The 20,912-nt window shown below is 55.2% G+C and overlaps 1 protein-coding gene across 10 annotated transcripts in view; it reads right to left on the bottom strand.

The window, feature by feature from the left end:
* Positions 1-3,434: 3,434 nt before the first annotated feature.
* Positions 3,435-20,912, bottom strand: part of DGKD (diacylglycerol kinase delta) — a 111,053-nt gene continuing 93,575 nt past the window's right edge. For 9 of the 10 annotated variants that reach the window (XM_045481775.1, XM_045481778.1, XM_045481777.1 and 6 more), the window contains 9 exons: positions 19,863-19,976; positions 18,690-18,824; positions 18,214-18,365; positions 16,635-16,746; positions 16,458-16,550; positions 15,368-15,487; positions 8,350-8,461; positions 6,881-7,011; positions 3,435-5,616 (listed from right to left, as the gene is read on the bottom strand). In XM_045481775.1, the coding sequence (XP_045337731.1) occupies positions 5,527-5,616; positions 6,881-7,011; positions 8,350-8,461; positions 15,368-15,487; positions 16,458-16,550; positions 16,635-16,746; positions 18,214-18,365; positions 18,690-18,824; positions 19,863-19,976 (1,059 nt within the window). In that variant the 3' untranslated portion in view covers positions 3,435-5,526. The remainder of the gene's footprint in view (positions 5,617-6,880; positions 7,012-8,349; positions 8,462-15,367; positions 15,488-16,457; positions 16,551-16,634; positions 16,747-18,213; positions 18,366-18,689; positions 18,825-19,862; positions 19,977-20,912) is intronic. The other variant, XM_045481776.1, reaches the window with a different exon arrangement.

The following is a 20,912-nucleotide window of genomic DNA, read 5'->3' as shown; positions in this document are numbered from 1 at the left end:
CCTCCCAAGGCAAAGTGTACCCGAAAGGAAGAGCTATTTCTGACTCCATTTCCTCCTGTGCCCCCCACTCACCATGGCGAGAGCAGCCACTCACCACGGCGGCCCGTGTCACTGCGCGTAGTGGCCGGGACCCTTCACTTCCGGGTGACTGAACCCAGGCCAGGCTGGTTCGAACAACGCCAGGAGCCCTCAAACGGAGCCAAGATCAGGCCCACAGAGGGGAACTGCTGGATGGTTCAGGGCTGATGGTGCCCCACCTAATACCCGTGATTCCTCCACCTACGCCCAAACCACACTCGCGTCCCCCGACCCCATCCCGAAGGGAGGCAGCTTGATTGCACGCGGTCCCTGCTCCCGTCCCACGTCCAAGGCCTCTAGACTTCTCACAGTTCGGCAGCTGGTGCCTAAAAGAGCCCTGGAAATCGGGGCGGAAAGTAGTCTACACGGGGGGGGTGAGGAGGACCACAACTGAGGCTCTCTTCGGAGGCCACGAATGCATCGGGCAGGACCCGCGCAACTAGACAGCGACCCGCGAGCTCCCCGTCCTGCCGAGGAGGCAAAGCCTCGCTCGCCCTGCCGCGCTCCGACCTCGGGGTCAGCTGTCCCCATGGGCACACCTGACCTGGACGTTGGAAGGGCTCTCCTTTGGGGTGGCGCCACTTGGGCACTCCTTCCTGACTGTGCACGTCCTGGAGGCCTGACACTGATGACCCTGGGGCCGAGCGACCGCAGGCTTTTGCCGGCCAGCGAGGGACTTGGCGACACGATTTCTGAGAGTGCTCGGAAGGCTCGTGGTCGAGCCGCTTCCATCAACAGCGTGAGCAACAGAGCCTCTGACTCCCAGCCAGCTGCTTTTCCTGTACGAGTTTTGCAAACCTGGTTCGCTTTGGGGATGAAAACCGTGAATGGGCTGTGCCTCAGTTCCTGCCTGATACGGATGCACCGTCCAACACTGCGGCCCCGGCTGGTGGGGTCAGAGCGGCCTCCCCTGGTGTGAGCGGGCCCCCGTCCGGGCCACGCTCTCGGACCCCGGCTGCAGAGAGGCCTCCACGCCCCACAAACACCCGCCCCGCGTGCGCACCAGTCTGCCCCAAAGCTTTCTTCGTACCACTTCACCCATCCCCGGGGGTCCCCCTTCTCTGGCCTCACACCTGTATAATAGGTGTAACTCGTGTCTATATGCTTTCGCTTTGGCCTTCCAAATACAAAATCTTTATGGGAGGAACGCTACAGGGATTAGGTTCAACATAGAGACAAGACACATGCAATTCTCACTCACATACAAGAGGTGTGGCAGGTACGGGGAGGGGGTTGTCCAGGAGCTTCGTGGAGACCACGGAGATGCGAGGAGTAGGCTTCCAACCTTGTGGCCCAGGCTGGCTGCTAGGTTCCACCCATCAGGTCTACCCTCCAGGCCAGCAGCAGGAGGAAAAAGACAGGCATCCGTGTTTTAAAGGAAACTTTCTGGAAACTTCAGTTAATATTTGTATGTCTTTCGCCCAAGCTTGGTCACATCACTAAGGTCAACTGCAGAGGAGGCTGGAGAATGTGGTCACACTTGCAGGGGCACATATGGGCACAACGCATCACCCAGATGGCGCAGGGATTCTGTTAGTAGGGCAGGAGACAGGAAACTGATGTTTATAAGCATCAAGCAGTGGCTTCTACAAATGCCAAGAGAGTCTGAGGTCTAACGTTCAAGATTAGATTACACGACAGAAGGGTTGGGACTTGGGCAAGTGGAAGCCTTGGGCACAAAACTTGAAGGTGCCCAAAAAGCTCAGTAATCAAGACAGAGCGGTACTTAATAACATTTTGAGAAATCAAAATTAATGCAGAAAAGTCCATAATGAACAAAGTATTAAAATTTTAAACCAGGATCAATACAAGTTAAAAGTCCTGCCAGCCTAGGTATTATCTTTAGAACAAACTCCGAGTCCTGCAAGCACATGCCCAACCCGCCGTGCCGGCTGCGTCCCCAGCGCCTTCCCTTAGCGGGGAGGACGAACTCAGTCGGGGTCAGAAGAAACCACGAGAATCCAAGTTCTCCATTCCATAAAGGATTGTCGGACACAGAAGGGGGGGTGCAAAGTGGTTAGATGTGCCTCAATTTCCTCTCTAGCCCCCCCGCCCAAAGCTCAATTTCCCCCACGCCACCCTCTGCTATCACGGGGCGTAGACATGAAGCTGGGAGCCAGCAGCGTAGCCCCGGTGCCTGTGCCAGAGGCCGGAGTTCAGGGGATCGAGGCCACCCGCCAACACAGAGCCACCAGAAACCAACCACCAGAAACAGTGCCTGGGGCCAGGGACAGCCCCTGGGTCACAGACGTCAACCTCCGGTACAAGGTCAGCATCCCGGGCAGCGGGTAAAGGCCACACCGGCCGACGGAACGCTGCCGACCGGGTGTTGCCAAGGGTCAGCTTGCGGCTGGAGGGCGCCCTTCCTCTCCCCTCAGGGACACGGGCCTCCCTCCTTCCGAACACCTGGAAACCACCTGAGGGAGGAAAGCAGGGCAAGGTACGTGCGTTAACGGAGGGGCCTTCAAGCAGAGCGGACCCGGAGCTGAGTCGGCTGGTGACAGCGGCCCGCGGCCCCTCCCCCCGCACACCTGGTGTGGCTGGGCCCCCAGCTGGGCTCCCGCTTCCAGGTGGGCTCAGGAAACCTCACACGCACTCGTCCGCGCTCCCCCCACCCTGGCAGGAAGGTGACCGGAGCCACCGTGGCTGCGTGGGCCAGACCCCCAAGTGACACGTGGAGGGGGCCGCGGCCGGGGTACCCGAGTACCTGAAGCACAACCCCCCGTGACTGTTCTGGGAACCAGAAATACACTTGGTTTGAGCCACTGCACTCCAAGGCTTACTTGTTTAGGCAGCCCGCCAGCTCACCAGGAGAGATGGCATCAGCCAGACCGCGGAGAGCACGGGGGTCTGGGCGGACGAATTCCGAGCCGGGAGCCCCTCCGGTTTAGAACGACTGCTCCGCCCTCTGCACACACCGAGTCGAGTCGGCAAGTCTTGCGATCGGATTACACTCGAGCCCTCCCCCTCGTTGCCCTCCCGGGAACCGGGAGAGGACAGAGTGACCTTGACCTTGGAGAGGCCGCTCCCTTGGCATAAAGGTGCTGGCAGTAAACAGAAGAGCTTGTGGTCTAGTTTTATGTGAAAGATTTAGGAGGATGAGACTATTTGCTTCAATGACCCTCCCTCAGTAGGCTGGGCCAGGCTGCCTGTGATGAAGTCTGAACCTCTGCCCTACCCGCGCCCCGCCTCCTGGCTGGGTTCTTCGTTCCATAGATCCGAGTGGCCACATCCTAAGAGACACAGTGGCTTTCCATTTTGCTTTTCAGCCACGCCAACTTCCAGAGTAGCTAAGATACAAAATCCTGAATCCAGTTTGGAAAGATCTGGGCGACGAGGAATGACAACAAGAAATCTGACAATGGCAGGTTTTATTTATACACAGAACAACCTATTTACAACCCCAGATTGGGTCTGTACACAGCAATACAGGAGGCATTTGCTTCCACGGCGGGCACCGTATAAATTAAGATCATAAATATGAGGGGTAAGCCCCGCCCGAGGGCACAAAACCTTTTGTCCAAGACTCCCCAGGACCCTTCCTCCCTCCCTCCACGCTGACGAGACCGGGGTCCCCGCGGGACAGCGCCCAGCCTCGGCAGGGACGTCGGGGGGCAGGCAGAGGAGCGGCCTCACAGGAACCAACACGGCCACCGCAGCAGATGCGGCACCGGCCGGACGCCAACACGCTTCCATGCAACACTCACGTTTATTCCATTCGCCTCTAACTTACTAGAATCAGAAAAATGGTTTTTACGTAAACAGTGTTGTTTTACTCACTGACGACGACATACTAATTCTAAACACCATGCTTCACCCAGCCCTCGGGCTTTCCCAAGGGAGGGCGCGGAGGGTACAGGACGGCCCCACAGCGTCAGCACCGGCCGCCGCTCCCCTCCTCACCGAGCACGTGCCTGTCCCCGGCTTGCCCCGAGGACCTCAGAGCCCAGGGCCCGGCCAGAGGTGACAGAGCAGACGCCGTTCTGGTACCGCGGGCTCAGGACCCCCACGGTCTCCTTTGTCAGCCTGTTCTACCTTGAAAGCCGGTGACTTCCGGTGGCCAGATGATCCCTCTCTGCCTTCCCGGGTCCAAAGCAGCCGTCTGATGGCACAGGGGACGTCGGGGTGGGGAAGGCCACGCACAACAGCTGAGCACGCTGCGGAGCACAGGCCCCCCCCCCCCCCCCCGCCGCCGCCACCACACCCTCAGGGACAGGAGCAGGCCAGGTGCCCGCCAGGACCCCAGCAGGAGCACCCCCAAACCGGCAGCAGAGGCCCGGCCGGGCTCACGGGGGGCGGGGGTGGAGGGGCCACCGTGCACCCCAGTGAGGGGGAGGGACTTGCAGAGGGAGCAGCAGGCGGATGCTGTTCAGCGCCCCAAAGGTTCCCCCCCTTTGAGGTTCCCCCAAGGGTGACCGGATGACACCTGCAGCCCCCCCCCGCCGTCCCCTCACGAGGATGAGGGGTGAACGAGCTAGAGGGTAGGGGTGCGGGGGCCCGACTCGCAGCTGGGCCGGGTTACAGAGCCCTGCAGGGTGGGCTGTGGCAGCGACGGGGGAGACGGGGAGGGCCGGGGACGTGGGCGAGAGCGGCCCGAGGCAGATGGCCGCCCACAGGGCCAGAGACGGTCGGTGGGGACGGTCCCCCAGGACGGGGCGCACCCACGCTCGCCAACACCGAGCTCACGCAAACACACCCTCTGTCTGAGGGGAGACGGGAGGCTACAGCATCTCGGGGACAGAGGGACCATGTGCCCACGCCAGCAGCTCAAGAGGAGGGCGCCACGCGGACGAGGCCAAAGGCAACCGGAGAGGGGATCTGTCAGCCCGAGATCGTCACCGTCCGTCCGCTCTGCTCGAGGGCGAGCGCGCTTCGTCCTTCGTCTCTGCGCACCGCGGACATGGTGGGACGGCAGCGCGTCCAGGCCGCTTTCAAAGCAGGAGAGGCAGCGTCTCGGCCAAAGACTCCGCAATACCCGGGGGACATCAGGCGGGGGCCTTGCAAGGCTGCCGCGGAGAACCAGGGTGGCCTGCAGACATGGAACTTGCCGGCGCGGGAGGCTGCCGGCCAGGCCGGGGTCTGCACGCCCGGGGGAGGCCACGCGGCGTGCGGTCACGGGGCTCGCGGCGGGGACCCGCGGGACGAGCTCGCGTGGCCCAGGCGGGCCGCCTCCACGGGACAACCCGGCGCCCGGAGGCCGGGCCCGGCCCAGGTCCCGGGTCGGCAGGAGCAGAGAGGTGGCGGTCCGCCCCACGCGGTGTCGGGGCCGGACGAGGTGTCGTTTCGAAGGTAGCTGTGTTGGTGTGCGCGAGACCCCGGGACGGTCACGGAACGGGCGTCCGCGAGGCTTCCCGTCCGGAGCAGGGGGAGTAGCACCATGAGAAGGGGCAGCGAGTCCCCGGCCTCAGTCGCGGGGCGAGCGGGGGACGCAGGCCAACAGGGCCACGGCTAGGCCTCGGTGGCAGGAGCGCTCCGGCTCAGCTCCTTGATGCCACACAGGATCCGCTTCACGTGGCCCACCTTGGTCACGCCGAGGTCCTGCAACGAGAGGACAGCACCCTGACGCCGGGCAGGGAGCCGGGCCCCCGCGGGCCTTCCCACCCGACCTTCCGAACACAAACGCGGTGAGAAGGACGAAGACGGTGACGCAAGGTGAAAACGACACACACACAGCCGTGCAGACGCCCGCCACACCCCTCCCGCGAGCCACAGAGTCGCCGGTGCCTTCGTGCCAGACAGACACAGACCCCGCCCGGCAGCAGGTGGAGGCAGGTGACTCGAGAGCGCGGCCGTGAGGACGTCCCGGGGGGCCTTTCGCCCTCTCAGGGCGCGGCCCGCCCGCCGGCCCTGGCGCCTGATTCCCCCCCCCCCCCACCCGGGCTCAGCGGCCACAGGCGTGCCTCGTCTCACTGCCCCCGCCACGCCGTGCCCCGCACCTCAGGGTTCCTGGCGGCCTGCGTCCGGCAGGTCCCCCCGGGGCCGTTTTCCCAACGGCGCGAGTCTCTGTGTCACGTGTTGGTAATTCTCCCAATACTTCAGACATTTTGGCCGTTTAATTTGTTACGGTCACCCGTGACCAGTGATGATGGCTCACCGAAAGCTCAGATGACAGCATTTTGCAGCGAGCAAGTATTTTTAGGCTAACGTGTGCACGCTTTTCAGACCTAATGCCGCTGCACACGTAGGAGCCTACAGCGTGTTAGAAACCTGACCCTCACGCGCACCGGGAAACCAAGGAGTTCACGGGACTCGCTTCCTCGCAGTGCTCTGCGGCAGCTTGGAGGTGTGCCCGTGTGTGGGCTCCAAAGGGAGAGGGACCCACGCACTGGGGGCCGTCATCACACACAGCCCTTCGCTGGCCAATTAGCACAGGGCTGTGTCCCACAACAGGCTGTTTTTTTTTACTTTTAAGTAGCCCCCGCCCCCGATGTGGGGCTCGAACCCACGACCTTGAGATCAAGAGTCACATGCTCCACCTACTGAGCCAGCCAGCACCAAACCCCCTCCCCGCCCCCCAACCCGGAAACAGGGTTTTTAGTGTTAAAATAGTTCATTGGTCCAAGCAGGTAAAAAAAAGCAAGGTCCCCTCCGTTACTTCTGCTCTGGCTTTGTTTGGCTGTGGCGGGTTGGAGACATCACTGCTGGGGGGCAGAGGTGGCCTCTCGGCCACTTCCACGTGTCACCCCGAGCCATGCATGAGGAGAGTCCGACGACACCGGAGCATGGCCAGGTCAGAGGGAGGGACAGAGAAGGGAGTGCAGGGAAGCCCGGGACGGGTTCCCAGGAGCCGCTGTGGAAGTACCTTGAGGTCCCTCCGCTCCAGGTGCAGGAGCTCGGAGCCCCGGATGTCGTGCCGCGTGAAGATGTCCTTATACTCACAGAGACTGAGGTGCTCCAGCCAGGCAGCAACCTCCTCTGTCCCCCAGAGGTGAACTGTCGGAGATGGAAAAGCACGAATGCAGTGAGTGCCCAGAGCCCAGTGCGAGGCAGGTGGCAGCCGGCACCCGAGCCACCCCAGTAGCAGGCAGCCAGCGCCCAAAATGCCCCATGAGCCGACTCCCCAGACGCCCAGCACCCGGTACCTGAGACACCCCATCACCTGGCACCCCAGACACCCCGGCAGCAGGCACCCACACGCCCCCAAAGCCGGCACCCAAGATGCGCAGCAGCCGGCTCCCCAGACACCCCGGCACCCGGCTCCCCAGATGCCCTGGCACCTGGCTCCTGAGACGTCCCAGCACCCAGCACGTGAGACACCCCAGCAGCCGGCTTCCAAGATGCCCCAGCACCCGGCTCCCCAGACGCCCCAGCAGCCAGCACCCGCCACTCAGCCACACGCACCACCCAGAGCTCTGCAGGAAGAAGCAGGGGAGCCACCCGCATTCAGGGGACATGAGCCACAGCAGGAGCTGCTGTCTGTTCCTGCCAGGTTGGCCATCGGCCTTCTGGACATTTGCCGTGTGTCCCAGGGGAGACTGGATGCCACCAAATAAGAGGAAAATGCCAATCTGACTGTGCAGCTGCAGTCAGCTTGCCCTCCTTTCTAGAGGGTTCACTTTGCTTCTGGTCCACGGCAGGAAGGGAAACAGGCAGAGATTTCACGTGGTCAGAGCGACCACTGTTACAGAGCCACTATCGTTAAAAGAAACCCAACTGCTGGGCAAACATTCGAAGAAGAAAAATCAAAGGGAGTGACCACCACCTACAAATCCAAACCTGGGCTGCCGGGCACCGGAGGGCACTGAAAACAGCCATGCTCAGAGCCGACCTTCCAGACAGAGATTTTAAGGCCCAATCTACTGACTCTCCCTCAAAACTGTCCTCGAGTGCCATGTTCTATTGATTTGGCCAACCACAGTCGCTGCTGGCCTGGGCTCCAGCCCGGGGCCCAGATCAATGACTCGTTAGCCAGGGAACGGCAGCCCCTCCCAAGAGGCAGGCCCAGTGGGCCCAGCACAAGACCCGAGTGTGAGCTCTGTGTCTCCGGGTGTCCTGTCACCTCTGCTGCCCTCCTCCCACCCTGCAGCCCCGATCCAGGGCGGGCGGGCAGCGCGGTGCTAGCCGCCAGAGGAATCTGCACGGGGAGCGACTCCGGGCAGGAGCGACCGCCTGGCATGGGACTCAAGAAGGCGCAGTTCTCTAGCTACAGACGGGACGCCGCGGCGCAGGCGGGGACCTTGGGGAAGAGCCACAAGGCCACAGACAGAGCGGAGACCGGGAGGGCGCACGCAGCAGGCGCACACGGCCAGAGGACAGCGGGAGGGCAGGTACCCGGGGCTCCCAGGCTACTGCGGGCTTCTCTGTTCTTGCTGTTTTTCTTAAACTTCGTCACCAGGCGGAATTTGCCACTGCGGCTGCGTTTGGAAAGCTCCAGCATCACATTCTGTGGGGAAAGCGGGAGACACAGAGAGTCAGACCCCGACCTAGTCAGGCCCACTTCTCAGACAGGCGGGGAGCTTGGCAAAGGGGCTGCGGTCCCTGCTTCATTTACTCGGTTTCCCTCAGTTTCTAGTCTTGGCATTTATTGATCTGTGATGCCTTTTAAAAGAGGTTGTGCAGTGACTGCACAGTGTCTATTTTCACATTCGGCTTTCATTTTATAACGTGTTTCTCATACGATTAAAAAGCTTCATAAATATCACCTAAATGTCAGCACGTTGTACAAAGATCATCCAGTAGGCTCCCAGCCGACCTAGTGCTACACTGGCAGGCGGGGACCATCGGTACTGGAGTATCTTTCTCAACAAAGCTTTTCCTGCCCTTGGCGCTCTTTCCTTGGGACCGACTCCCCGAAGCAGCGAGGAGGGAGGGGGCCAGAGGGACAGGGGCACTGGGTCCCCACTTGGCAGCCGCCTCCCCACAGAGCCGCCCAGGACACGGGTGGAGCTAACACTGCCCCTTCCCAGCTGGTCTGTGGACCTTCTCGGAGGATGTTCTCACGCCAGGTAGGAAGGGGGTCTCTGCAGTGAAGGATGTTTGCACACACAATGCACTTAACTGTATTTATAACCTGTGTACTCATATCACCCCTGTTTTCACAAATAAAGCATAATTTCCTTATTTTTCAGGTGTGCCTGTTTCTTCCTGCCCCAGAGCCCCGTCTACCGACGTCCCCACACCAACCCACACAGCCTTTCGGCTTTATGGCACTTCCAGATCTGAAAGGGATTTTCAGTAGACTGACCAAGCCTAGACGGGGTAATAATCCACAGCCTCACGTCTGGAAATGTGCTCTGTCGTACCTCCAATTTTCCTTGTGCCCCTGATGGCCCCTTCATGGATCTCTTAATCAGAAGCATTTCATGTTTCAGGTTCTTAACTGACAAAAGAAACCTCTTACAATTTTCTAACCAATGACTGCAGCACTCAGGAACCATTTTCACGAACGTCTTACATTTGGCAAAACTCTCAACTGTCAATTCTAACAGCTCCATTAAAGACCTTCAGCTCCCACGTGACCAGGCTGTTCCGTCCTGAGACCGGCTGGCGCCCACCTCGCTCCCCAACACTTTCCGTGGGGCCCGGCGACCGCAGGGACAGGCAGCTGTCCCGCAGCACGCCCCAAACAAAATCCTACTCCTAACTTCAAAATTTCTTCTTTTTTTTTTAACGCATACAGGAGTATTACATTTACTTCTAACTTTTAGTAGGAATATTTTCATCCATGCATAAAATGGGGAGACCAGCAGAACAAGCCTCATTATCAACATGTGATCTTACTTCGGCTCCCTTTTAAGACCTCAATCTGCTCCCCTCACAAATACTTCAACATGCCACCCATACACATGGGAATACTCTCTTCTTAAAGCCTCTAACCACGACACCATCGCCACTCGTGACACCAGCAAGAATTCACTTACAGTTAATAACATCAACTCTCCCCGACCACTGCAAAGGTTTATCCTCATGGCTGGTTTGTCTGAATCAGGGCCGTCATGAGAGCCACAAGTGACACTCAGCTGTTGTGGCCCTCCAAACCGGCTGTCTGTCCTGTAAGACAGCTCCTACTGTGACCTCTGACCATCTGCAGGCTCTGGGGAGCGGCCGCGCTGCCCCCTGTCCCTCCCGCCCACACATGGAGCTGCCGATTCCATCCGGCTTCCCACTCTCAGGCACGAGGAGGTCACCGGTGGTGTTGCCACTGCCCTCCTCCCCACAGGGGAGACATGCTGTCCTCTCTCGGCGGGGGCACACCACAGGTAGAGCTACCCACCAAGGATCCCCTGGAAATCAAGCACTTCCCGCTGCGGGGGTGGGGGGGATGGCCTTTCAATCCCTGTGCACATCCCAGCCGGAAAGCTTTTATAAAGAACTGCTTTCAATTATTTGACTTAAAGAAATTATTCTTACGAACCTCCTGATAATACTGAATTTTGAAATCAGATGTGCTAAGCTTTTAAAAAAATGAACTGTTTGAAAGTGTCAAAGATTTGCTTCACAACATTGTGAACATACTTAATGCTACTTAAACCATACACTTAAAAACAACAAATATGGAAAATCTTTTTTTTTTAATTTTTTTTTAATGTTTATTTATTCTTGAGGGAGAGAGAGAGAGAGAGAGAGAGAGAGTGTGAGTGGAGGAGGGGCTGAGATAGAGGGAGATACAGAATCCGAAGCAGGCTCCAGGCTCTGAGCTGTCAGCAGAGAGCCCGATGTGGGGCTTGAACTCATGAGCCGTGAGATCATGACCTGAGCTGAAGTCAGACGCTTAACCAACTCAGCCACCCAGGCACCCCCAAATATGGTAAATCTTACACGTTTAAGAATTTAAAAAAAGAACTGGAACAATGTCCATCGTTTCCTAGCTTTGACACTCTTCCTTATATATAGAAATCACACATTCCTTGACATTTTTCTTTTGCAGATGATACTTATTTCTTCAAGTTGTCCTATGGCTAGTCTTTTTAAAATGTCTTCAGATTTCAATCTGTATAGTTTAAATTTTTCCTGAAGACTCAACAGTTTCATCAAAATTTTTTTTTTTTCAACGTTTATTTATTTTTTGGGGGACAGAGAGAGACAGAGCATGAATGGGGGAGGGGCAGAGAGAGAGGGAGACACAGAATCGGAAACAGGCTCCAGGCTCTGAGCCATCAGCCCAGAGCCCGACGCGGGGCTCCAACTCACGGACCGCGAGATCGTGACCTGGCTGAAGTCGGACGCTTAACCGACTGCGCCACCCAGGCGCCCCTCATCAAGATTTTTAAATTAGCATTTCTTTGAAGATAGTATAATTATTTTATCTATTCTTACATGACCTTTATCACTTCATTTTTTCAAACTTTCCTTGATTATATTTGCCACAGGCTAATTAATTTCTTGCACTTTACGGGGAACCTCTGAACAATGTAGAAGTTACGGGAGCCAACCCCCACCCATGAAACTGAAACTCCAGTGTAACTTCTGACTCCCCAAAGAGTCTGAATGATCTGATTAACACATATTTTGCATGTATTATATACTGCTTTCTTACTAAAAAGCTACAGAAAAGAGAACGTTAGGAAAATCATAAGAGAAAATACATTTACAGTACTGCGCTATGTAGTATGTATGTAAGTGGACCCACGCAGTTCAAACCGTATTATTCAGGGGTCAGTACTTTCCAAGAACTAGCTCACAGAGTTGTCAACTTTTTTTTGCTCTCAAATAATTTTCCTATTTTTATGCCAGTAGAAATGTGGCACCGTGCCCTGCCCCTGCTTCTCTCTGCCCACTGAACGCCACCCCAGAGCCGGAGTCCCACAAGGCGGGAACGCGGAGCCAAACGGCAGCCGGCAAAGAAGGCCGGAAAAGGCAGGAGCCCTGGGAGGCCCAGAAGGCCCCAGGAGCAAGTGTGGTTTTCCTTTCTTTCCCAGGACACCTGGCTGCAGGTTCGGCCTTGGGCTCCACAAGATGAATGCCTGCAGGAACACTACCCCAGCCCTCCCTGCTCTGCCCTGGCCAGCTCCAGAGGGTTTCTGGTTTTGCAGCTAACCTGCTCTGGAGTCATCTATACAACTTCCCGCCTGTTACTCTGCACCGTCTCATAAGCTCACAACCAGGAACCCTAGAAACCAGGGCCCCTACAGACATGGCTTGAAGGATTCATTAGGTCAGACCTCGGGGGGGGGGGGGGGGGGGACTCACGCTGCTTTGTTTCTGCAGTGGCTGTACATTTGGTGATAATTTGTTTTGAAACATTTTTATGTTTGAAGCTTTGGAACCGCAGTTCGTGAAATAAGAGCTTTTAGTATTGAGACCCGAAAGTCTCCAAACCAAGCTGACTGGTCACCCTGCAACCAGGCACTAGGCCACGAGCCTCCTGCTGCAGCAGCAGCCACAGTGCCCACGAACCAAGGAAAATCCTAGCCCTCTGCTGTCTTCAGAGGGAATCTGCACGGAGAGGGGGAGCTGCCCACCACAGGCAGGGCGTGGGAACACAGGGCCCACAGCTGACGGCTATGGTACCTGGGGTTTCCTGTGGCCCAGCACTGGGCTGCTGAAACCACTCTTGGAAAGGAACCAACTTTAGGGGCGCCTGGGTGGTGCAGTCGGTTGAGCGTCCGACTTCGGCCAGGTCACGATCTCACGGTCCGTGAGTTCGAGCCCCGCATCAGGCTCTGGGCTGATGGCTCATGATGGCTCAGAGCCTGGAGCCTGTTTCCGATTCTGTGTCTCCCTCTCTCTCTCTCTCTGACCCTCCCCCGTTCATGCTCGGTCTCTCTCTGTCCCAAAAATAAATAAACGTTGAAAAAAAAAAAAAAAATTAAAAAAAAAAAAAAAAAAAAGAAAGGAACCAACTTTAACAATTTCCAGGCCACAGTGGACTGGTACTCCCATGAAATGCAATAAAATAAACTACTAAAAAAATGAAACCGAAAAAGGACATATAAAACATAAACCTCAATTTTTTATTATTTTCAACAGAAATATAATTCTGTTAATTGCCTAAAAGTTTCTAAACGCTCCCTCTCAATTTCTAGAATAACAAAGAGATTCCTACTGTCAGTACTTTTTAATGTCCTATGGGCAACAAGAAAAAATATATGCCCTCTTTACAGAGTATAAAGTTCTCTCTCTGTAGACACATGATATATATATGTTCTATACATACATATTTTTCCAAGTTTTTTTTGTTGTTATTCATATGCTATAATTTATTTCATTAATCATGGACTGGTAGTGATGGTTCACACTACAGTTTGGTTTCTGTCCCTTTCTCTCATTTCAAGAAGTTTTTGCTTTACAGATTTTATATAAATTAAAATTTGGAAGGTAGTCACTAAAAGAATAGACAGTATATATTTCCGAACTACTAGAGGGGACAAAGAGAGTTGTGTAGGAGGAAGGAGAGAATTCTCAATCAAAAAGGAGAAATTAAAAGAAACAAAAAAAGAATACAGAACACAAAATGTGGCAAAATACACATATAAATACATTAATAATCACAATAAATATAAATAGACCAAACATTCCAGTTAAAACAGAAAATAACAGATTGGATAAAAATCCAACATTTGACAATACGCTAGTCATAAGAGAGACACTACAAATAAAGCTTGAAAGTAAAAGTATAAAGATGAAAATACCAAACAAGTAAACTTAAAAACAATTACTAAGGGTCTTTACATAATGATAAAATCTATATGCAGCCAATAATATTGCCTCAAAACACAGAAAGCAAAAATAAGACCACAAGGGTAAACTGAGCTATCTACATTCATGGTCAGAGACTTTAGAAATAACTGATAGATCAAGAAGAGAAAAATAAATTTTATTATTATAAAAATATATTTTGCCAATATAAAGTGATCGGTTTTTATCATTTATTGCAATTCTATTTTTATATTAATATTGTAACTTCAGATTTTATGTGTTTTCTTGAAATTGTTTTGATCTTTTTGTGTCTAAGTTTTTGCTGGGGGTAGGGAGAGAAAATTAGGCTCTTGTGATTGGTATATGGTTAGATTTCCTTTTTAACACAATCTTATGATAATTTGCTTTTCAGAGAAGAAGCTACACCATTTTTTATCTTTTACACTGTTAGCTACATCTTTATTGGTCTCTTATTTTTTCACAATGTAGATTATATTTTGTTTTTGTTTTTAGAAAACTGATTTGGAAAAACATACACCTTTTCAATTCTGTTAGAAACTACCTTTAAGTTTTTAAAGATATTACTAACTCTGCATTTCCCTAATTATCAAAGTCAAGAACTTTTTTTTAAACCTTCCACCTTAAAGGAATTTAACGGCCTTCATTCCTCTGTCCCTGTCTTCTTCCCAGCCTCCCATCTCACTGTCCACTTCACCGGCTTTGGTAACTTAGTCTGGAACTACAGGCTATGTTATCATTACATCTATTATTTTATATATTATTATTTGAGGAATTTTCTTTTAAATGAAAATTTTGTATTTATAATTCACAATTTAACTAATTTTGATGAGCTTGGCCTATCCCTTTAAACCAAAATGTCCTCTGCATTTGTCAACAAATGCCTGCATGTTCAGAGCAGAGCAGGACAGACTGTTGGAACTTTCCTTTGTACCATCACCTAACTGCTGCCAACAGGTTCTAACAAACAAAACTGGCGATAGGAGTGCCAGACGTGTAACGTCTAACAGTTACTTCTCTGGCAAGACTGCAGAACCCTAGCCTAGGATGAACTTTTCTCCAGGCCCACCTCTGCTCTACCCCTGAGAAGAAAGGCAATCCACGGTTCGTCTTTATCAGGATGCTGCCCACAAAACTGACCCTCCAACAAGCACCTCTCCGGGGCTCTTCCTGCCTGTCCTCCTGCTGCAGGAGGCAACGACATCCCAGGCTGCCATATGCCTGGGGTCCTGTCTGTCCTGGCTACAGGACCTATGACAAGCTGGAGTCTCTAAATACGTGCAAAACAGAAACGTGATTGTGAGCGAAACACACCGACTCCATCCCTGACGACGACAAACTTCAGAAGCTGCCATTTATCCAACCGACGTGTCTTCGCACCAGGGGCAAACAGCGGGGCCAGGCTCAGCCTTCTAGGGACTTCCTGGCCAGCCCTGCCATTCTGTTTCTGAGGATGACGAGTGCCCCAGTCATCAAGGATTATGCTCAGTACTAACTCCCAACCTTCTCGCTGCCAGTCTTTTTCCACGCCTCCACGGCGTTTTAATAGAGGAGTCTTGAGAAGCCTTATCATGGGCTGCAAGACGGCCACCAACTTAATCTCAAAGCCGCACAGGTCACGGTGATTACAGGCACTGAAGGGAAAGCCACTGCATCCCGCAGTGCCCAAGCTGAAGCCCCAGGACCCCCTTACCTCCTCATCACCGGGCTCCACGGGCTGGCACAGCCAGGGGGTGTCCGCCAGCTTCCTGAGCTGCTGGTCCATCTCGGCAAGAGCGGCCCCGAGCCGCTCTTTTTGAGGGGGATCCAACTGCTGCTCCGGGCAGAAAAGAAACACAGCTGGTTATCGGCGGTGAGGAGCTGGGGCCACGGCAAAGCCCCCGTGCAGGCGTGCAGGCTGCTCCAGCAGAAGTGGTCTGTTTGTCTCAGAGAGTCCTTACAAGAACTCCCACAGAAAGTCAGTCACACAGCACTGGCTAAGGGGCCAAGCTCAGAAGCTCTCCTTCTAAGTAGGTTGAGAAACAGGAACTAAAACTCTCCTCTCGTAAAGAGCGGAATGAACCAAGCTTGTCTGAAAATTGCAATGGCAGAGCTGACGTCTCGCCTACTTTGGTTGACCTGGGGACCCCTGTGTCAGAAAGAGGACAGGCCCGACGGGCCCATGTCACAGTGCAAGGAATGCTAGCAGGCGGCAAAGGGGCGGCTGTCACACCCAGAAAAGCAGAGTATTTGGGGATGAAGAGCAGAGGACGGGGTGGTTCTCCAGATGTGTGATCTTCAGCAGGTCGCCCCACCTCCTTGGCCTCCACGTCCTCATCTTTGAAGCAAGAAGGCTGGCCAGACCTTCCCTCAGGCCCTCCCTATTCTGGCTTCTGCGATTCAGTGAGACCCGACCTGCCTGCTCGCCCAGGGCAGACTCCTCGCCAGGTCTGCAGGGCTGAACGAGGAAGGGTGACAGTGCCGCGTGTCTCAGAACAAGGCCCACGTGCCTGGTCGCAGGCAGATGGCTCCACACCTGCAGATTTCTAAGGCAGAATTCTGAGCACAGCGACAAAGGTGGTCCTGTCCACAGAAGTCTAACACACCAGAGATGACGTGGTTGAGATGTGGCCAGAGAGTTTGTTTGAGAACCAACCATACGGCCAGATCGGATGACCTCCAAGGCCCCTTCCTACACTGAGTCTAGAACTCCCCCGGCCAGGAGTTCTAGACTAAAACGTGCTGCCCTGGGTACCACAACGGTCACTGCACGCAAAGCGCGAGGCCAGCCTGCCCCAGCTTACCAGGGCCATCTTCCCAGCCAGCAGCAGTTCGGTCTCGCTGCGCAGAGCTTTGATGTTATTCACCATTTCCAGGACAAAGCTGCAGTTCAGCCCCTGAGAGGAACCAGAACGACAACCATGTAGAAGGCCCCAGGGCTACAGGACTCCCAGGGAGCGAGACCTGAAAAGCACAGGCACCTCTGTGGCTCTGGGCTTGCCGTACACCCGGTCCATGGACTTGGAGCTGGCATTGACGGCGTGGGCAAGTTCCTGCTCCATGTCGTGATGGGACTGAGCTATCTCCCGGATACTAGAGAAAGACAGAGACATGGCACTCATCAGAGCAGGCGAAGGGGCAGCCTACGACGTCACCTCGCTCGAACACAGACCCAGGTTCAGCCCAGAGGGCCAATGCAGACACAGCCCAGCCATGAGAACGAGCACAGGATGACCCCGACCGGCATTCCCTCACCGATGGCAAACAGAGAAGGTCTTAAACGGAAACCATGACATCAAAATCCAAGTTTTTCCAGAAACTTGACCAGGGAGGAAAATCCCCAGAATGAGACTCACGCCCTGTAAAACAGCAAGCTGGCAGCTGATCGTCTGTGAGAGGGGACTTGGCCTGCCCCACTCTGTAAATGGGAACGACAGGACCCTCCTCTGTGGGGACCATCCTGCTTCAAACGGCTCAGATCCCAGGAAGTAGCCACAGGCAGCAGCCTTTTGTCCAAGGGACCCAAACGGGCAGGGAGGGGGCGGTGACAGGGTCAGACACAGAGCACCAGGGACAGAAGGAGCATGAGAGTCAGGGAAGCTGGCCAGGGAACCACTCGTCCTGCCCTGGGGAAGACGAGGAGCAGCTGCCAGACTTCAAACAAGACAGTGAGACGCAGGGCCCCATCTGTGGGGCTGCCATAGGCTTTGAGGGGACGAGAACAAGGCAGAAGGAAGCCAGAAGTGGGTGGCACACGAAGGAACCGAGAAAAAGTGTGAGAAGCAAAGCCATCAGGCCCCGATCCTGATTTGGTCACGGGAACGGGGGCTGCAAAAGTGGCGCTGGCTGCTCCAGACAGAGAACTCAGCACAGGGCGTGCTCTCGGGGGACCCAGAAGGACCCCGAGAACCAGAAGTGCCCACAGCATTCCCGGGAGAGCCGCGGGCCAAGAGCCTGACGCCTGGGGAAAGGGCAGGGGAATGGCCCCAAAGGGCGCACAGAGCCCAGAGCCCGCAGGGCAGCGATGCTCCCGGCGAGGACAGCGGAAGAGGAAGCCACAAATGGCACCACCGAAGATGGCAGGATGTGGCGGCCGAGAGACCCCTGTGGAGTGAGGCAGGCCAGCAGCAGGCACACCGGGGAGGTGGGGAGGATGGAGAGGGGCAGAGGGACCTCTGTGCTCCAAGTCTCATGGTCCCAGGAGCCACTTCTCCAAGGCAGAGTAAGAACAGGAAATGCCTCCGGCTATTGTCTTTGTTTGTTTTTTAAATACCTACAAGGGGTTTTAATAACAAACCTGCTGTCTGGGATAGAGGAGAAGAGGCAGTAAGTGAGCGATTCTGAAGAATTCGGGATAGGTTTTAAAATCTGTGAGCTGGCTCTGAAAACGCCTGGGGGTTTTAGGCCTCCTCTACATACACCCCGAGCGATCTCGGAAAGTCACGCGAAATAAACCCCATCCGAGGGCCAGCGGAAACCCCAGCCGGGCCCTCGAGGCGGCGGTGGCGGCCCAAGGAAGACCCGGGGGAGGCCCAGCACGCAGGGAAGGCGAGGGCCCACCTGTGGATGAGGGCTCCCGCCGCCTGCCCGAAGTGGTCCATCTGCGTGGCCTCTTCCTCAGACAGGATCTCCGGGTGCAGAGAGAAAGACGGAGGGCGAGGAAGTTCACACTTCTGCTTGTCTTCCCAGGACTTGAGGGTGTTCTCAAACGCCTAGGGCACGGAAACCTGGTGTCACACTGTGCGACCCTCTCTCAAGAGGCGAGCACGTGTTCAACCGCAAACGCTGCTGGGACACCAGCTGGACGACAGCCAGAAAAGGAGACACAGACTTCTTTTTTACACTGAGGAGGGCGAATCGTCCTGGAAATTACACCCCTGCTCACTTAATCTCTGCGTCTGAAAAAAGCAAATTCCCAGAACAAAACACTGGAAACTCCAGGTCTCCTGACAGGAGGTGCACAGGTGTGCCTGCAGGTGAGCCCCGGGACTCACACAGGTGAGTCCCTCTGGGTCTCCGCACGCAGCCCTTCTTACCCTATCTCTGGTGAGCGTCTGTGCCCGGTTCTTGTGGATGATCCGAATGTATCCCGGAGGCTGGACCCAGGCCTCTCCGTCCACTTGCACAGGTACGCCCTCATCCCCCAGGATGGAAATCTTCACCGTGCGACACTGAGAAAACACCACAGCTGTGACTCGCGCGCCACGCTGAACCAAGGAGCTGAGGTGCTAGATCTCAGCCCTGCAGGAGCCTTCCTGTCCCACACGCCCCTGCACAAGCCAGCTGACATCTGGGGTGACGCCGTGCCCACGGCCAACCACCACTGCGGCCAGAGCATCCCTGTCCAGGGCACAGCTCATGAAGCCCAAGGATCTGTCCCTCCCCACCATCCCCTCACCCAGCACGGCATCTGTGACCGCAGTGAAACCTCGGTGGCCAGACACGAGCACCAGGCCCAGGGTGGGGACTCACGACCAGCAAGAGCCACGGGGCCCTGCTCAAGTGCAAACACTCCCAGAACAGGGTAAACCAGTCCCAACAAGTGGTTAGCGATGTACTGCTTCTCTTTTCAACAGAGAACACTGCCAAAGAGTTCGATCATAAAATTCAAACACCCTACGCTCCGCAGGGACAGACTGAGGCAGGAAGGGCCGTAACATCACAGCCTGGGACTTGGGTGGGCTAGGGAATCAGCCTCCCTGCTTCCTTGTGCCTAAGAACACTGCCCTCCCCAGCCCATCACCAGTAGCAGGGAAGCCCCTTCCCCTTCTCCCCTCTCCAGGTGGGCCTCAGACCAGCCAGGCGAGGCCACACTTTCTCCACCACTCCCGTAGGCTCGGCCTTCCATTCCCAAATTCAGGATGCAGCTCCCGAAAGCTGCAGCCACAAGCCGAGTTCAGTGGGGCCTGTCTCATCTCATCCCACCTCAACATCCCACTTCAATACGGCTGGCACCCGCAGAGAAAGTCACGGCAGGGGGCTCAGGCAGGATTCAAGTTGGCCCCCGTTTTGTAAGAGTGTTTGTTAACTGTCAAATACAGCAGGTGGGGCCGTGGGCGGTCCTGGAAAAGCACCCCTTCTCCCGGGCTCTGTGCAGCAGGAGCCTGCTGACAGAGGAGACTGGTTCTGGGCCAGGCCCGGCCTCTCCAAACATGCGTGAGCCACGCTGCCTCCCACGTCCCTCCCACCTGCGGGCCCACGGCCGATACCTGGGCGATTCGGTGATGCTGCAGCCTAATGACGCGAGAGACGGCCATCTGCATACTGCCAAATACAGCGACCACCTCCAGAATCTTATCATCGAATGACGGAGCTGCAAAAGTCTGAAAGGGCCAGTGTTAGGAGCTGACCCCTGCTCCAAACCTCCCTGCACAGCCCTCTGTTGTTCACTCTCAGGGCTGCTGCTCTGGTTACAGATAGGCGCACGACTCGGCTGGTGTGTCCTGAGAAGCAGCTGTGGTGTGACTGTGTCATTGAGGGGGTTTCTAGTGAGACCTTGACTAGAACCAGCTGCCTGGGACCAAATCTCTGTTCTGCCACTTTCTAGCAGTGCGACCTTGAGCAAGGTACTTAATTTTCTCATCCTCGGTTTTGGGTAAAATTAACGTGTTCCCCGAGAGGCTCTCAAGAGGACTGAGTTAATGCACGCACAGTGCTTAGAACGGCAACCAAACATCTTTCTCGTTGTTAATTTTCAGTAATCTCTACACCCAATGTAGGGCTCAAACTCACAGCCCCGAGATCAAAAGTTGCACACTCCACTCACTGAGCCAGCCCGGCACCCCGGCAACCAGAACATCCTGAGTGCGCAGTTCACGTTCATTATTTTGTTAGCTATTACGTACAATGGAAGCTGCATCCGTGGTTAAAAGCAAACACTTTCCAAAGTTAAGAGTAATCCCAGACTTCTTCCGTGCATTACACAACCCCACGTGGGCTCGGACTTGTCTGCATTCTGCCCACTACACGCCGTCAGAGAGCTTCCTCCACACCCGTCTCCCCGCTAAGCCTTCACATGTGCTGTTCCAGCAATTACCTGGAACAGCCTCTGCACCCTCCCCTGACCGGACCTGGCCAATCCTGCATCTCCCTTCAGGTCTCAGTGCAGATGTCCCCTCCTCTGAGAAGTCTGCCCAGACCACCCCAAATCGGAGTCGGGCCTGGCTGCTGGCATCACACCTGTGCCCCTGACCACATCTGTCCTGCCCGGCCTCTCTTCTCACGAGCGGGGGACCATCTCTGTCTCGTTCTCCACTGTC

Source organism: Leopardus geoffroyi, chromosome C1 (genome assembly GCF_018350155.1).
Source record: "Leopardus geoffroyi isolate Oge1 chromosome C1, O.geoffroyi_Oge1_pat1.0, whole genome shotgun sequence".
NCBI lineage: Eukaryota > Metazoa > Chordata > Mammalia > Carnivora > Felidae > Leopardus > Leopardus geoffroyi.
The sequence above is the reverse complement of the archived record's forward strand: the minus strand, read 5'-3'. Positions and strand labels throughout refer to the sequence as shown.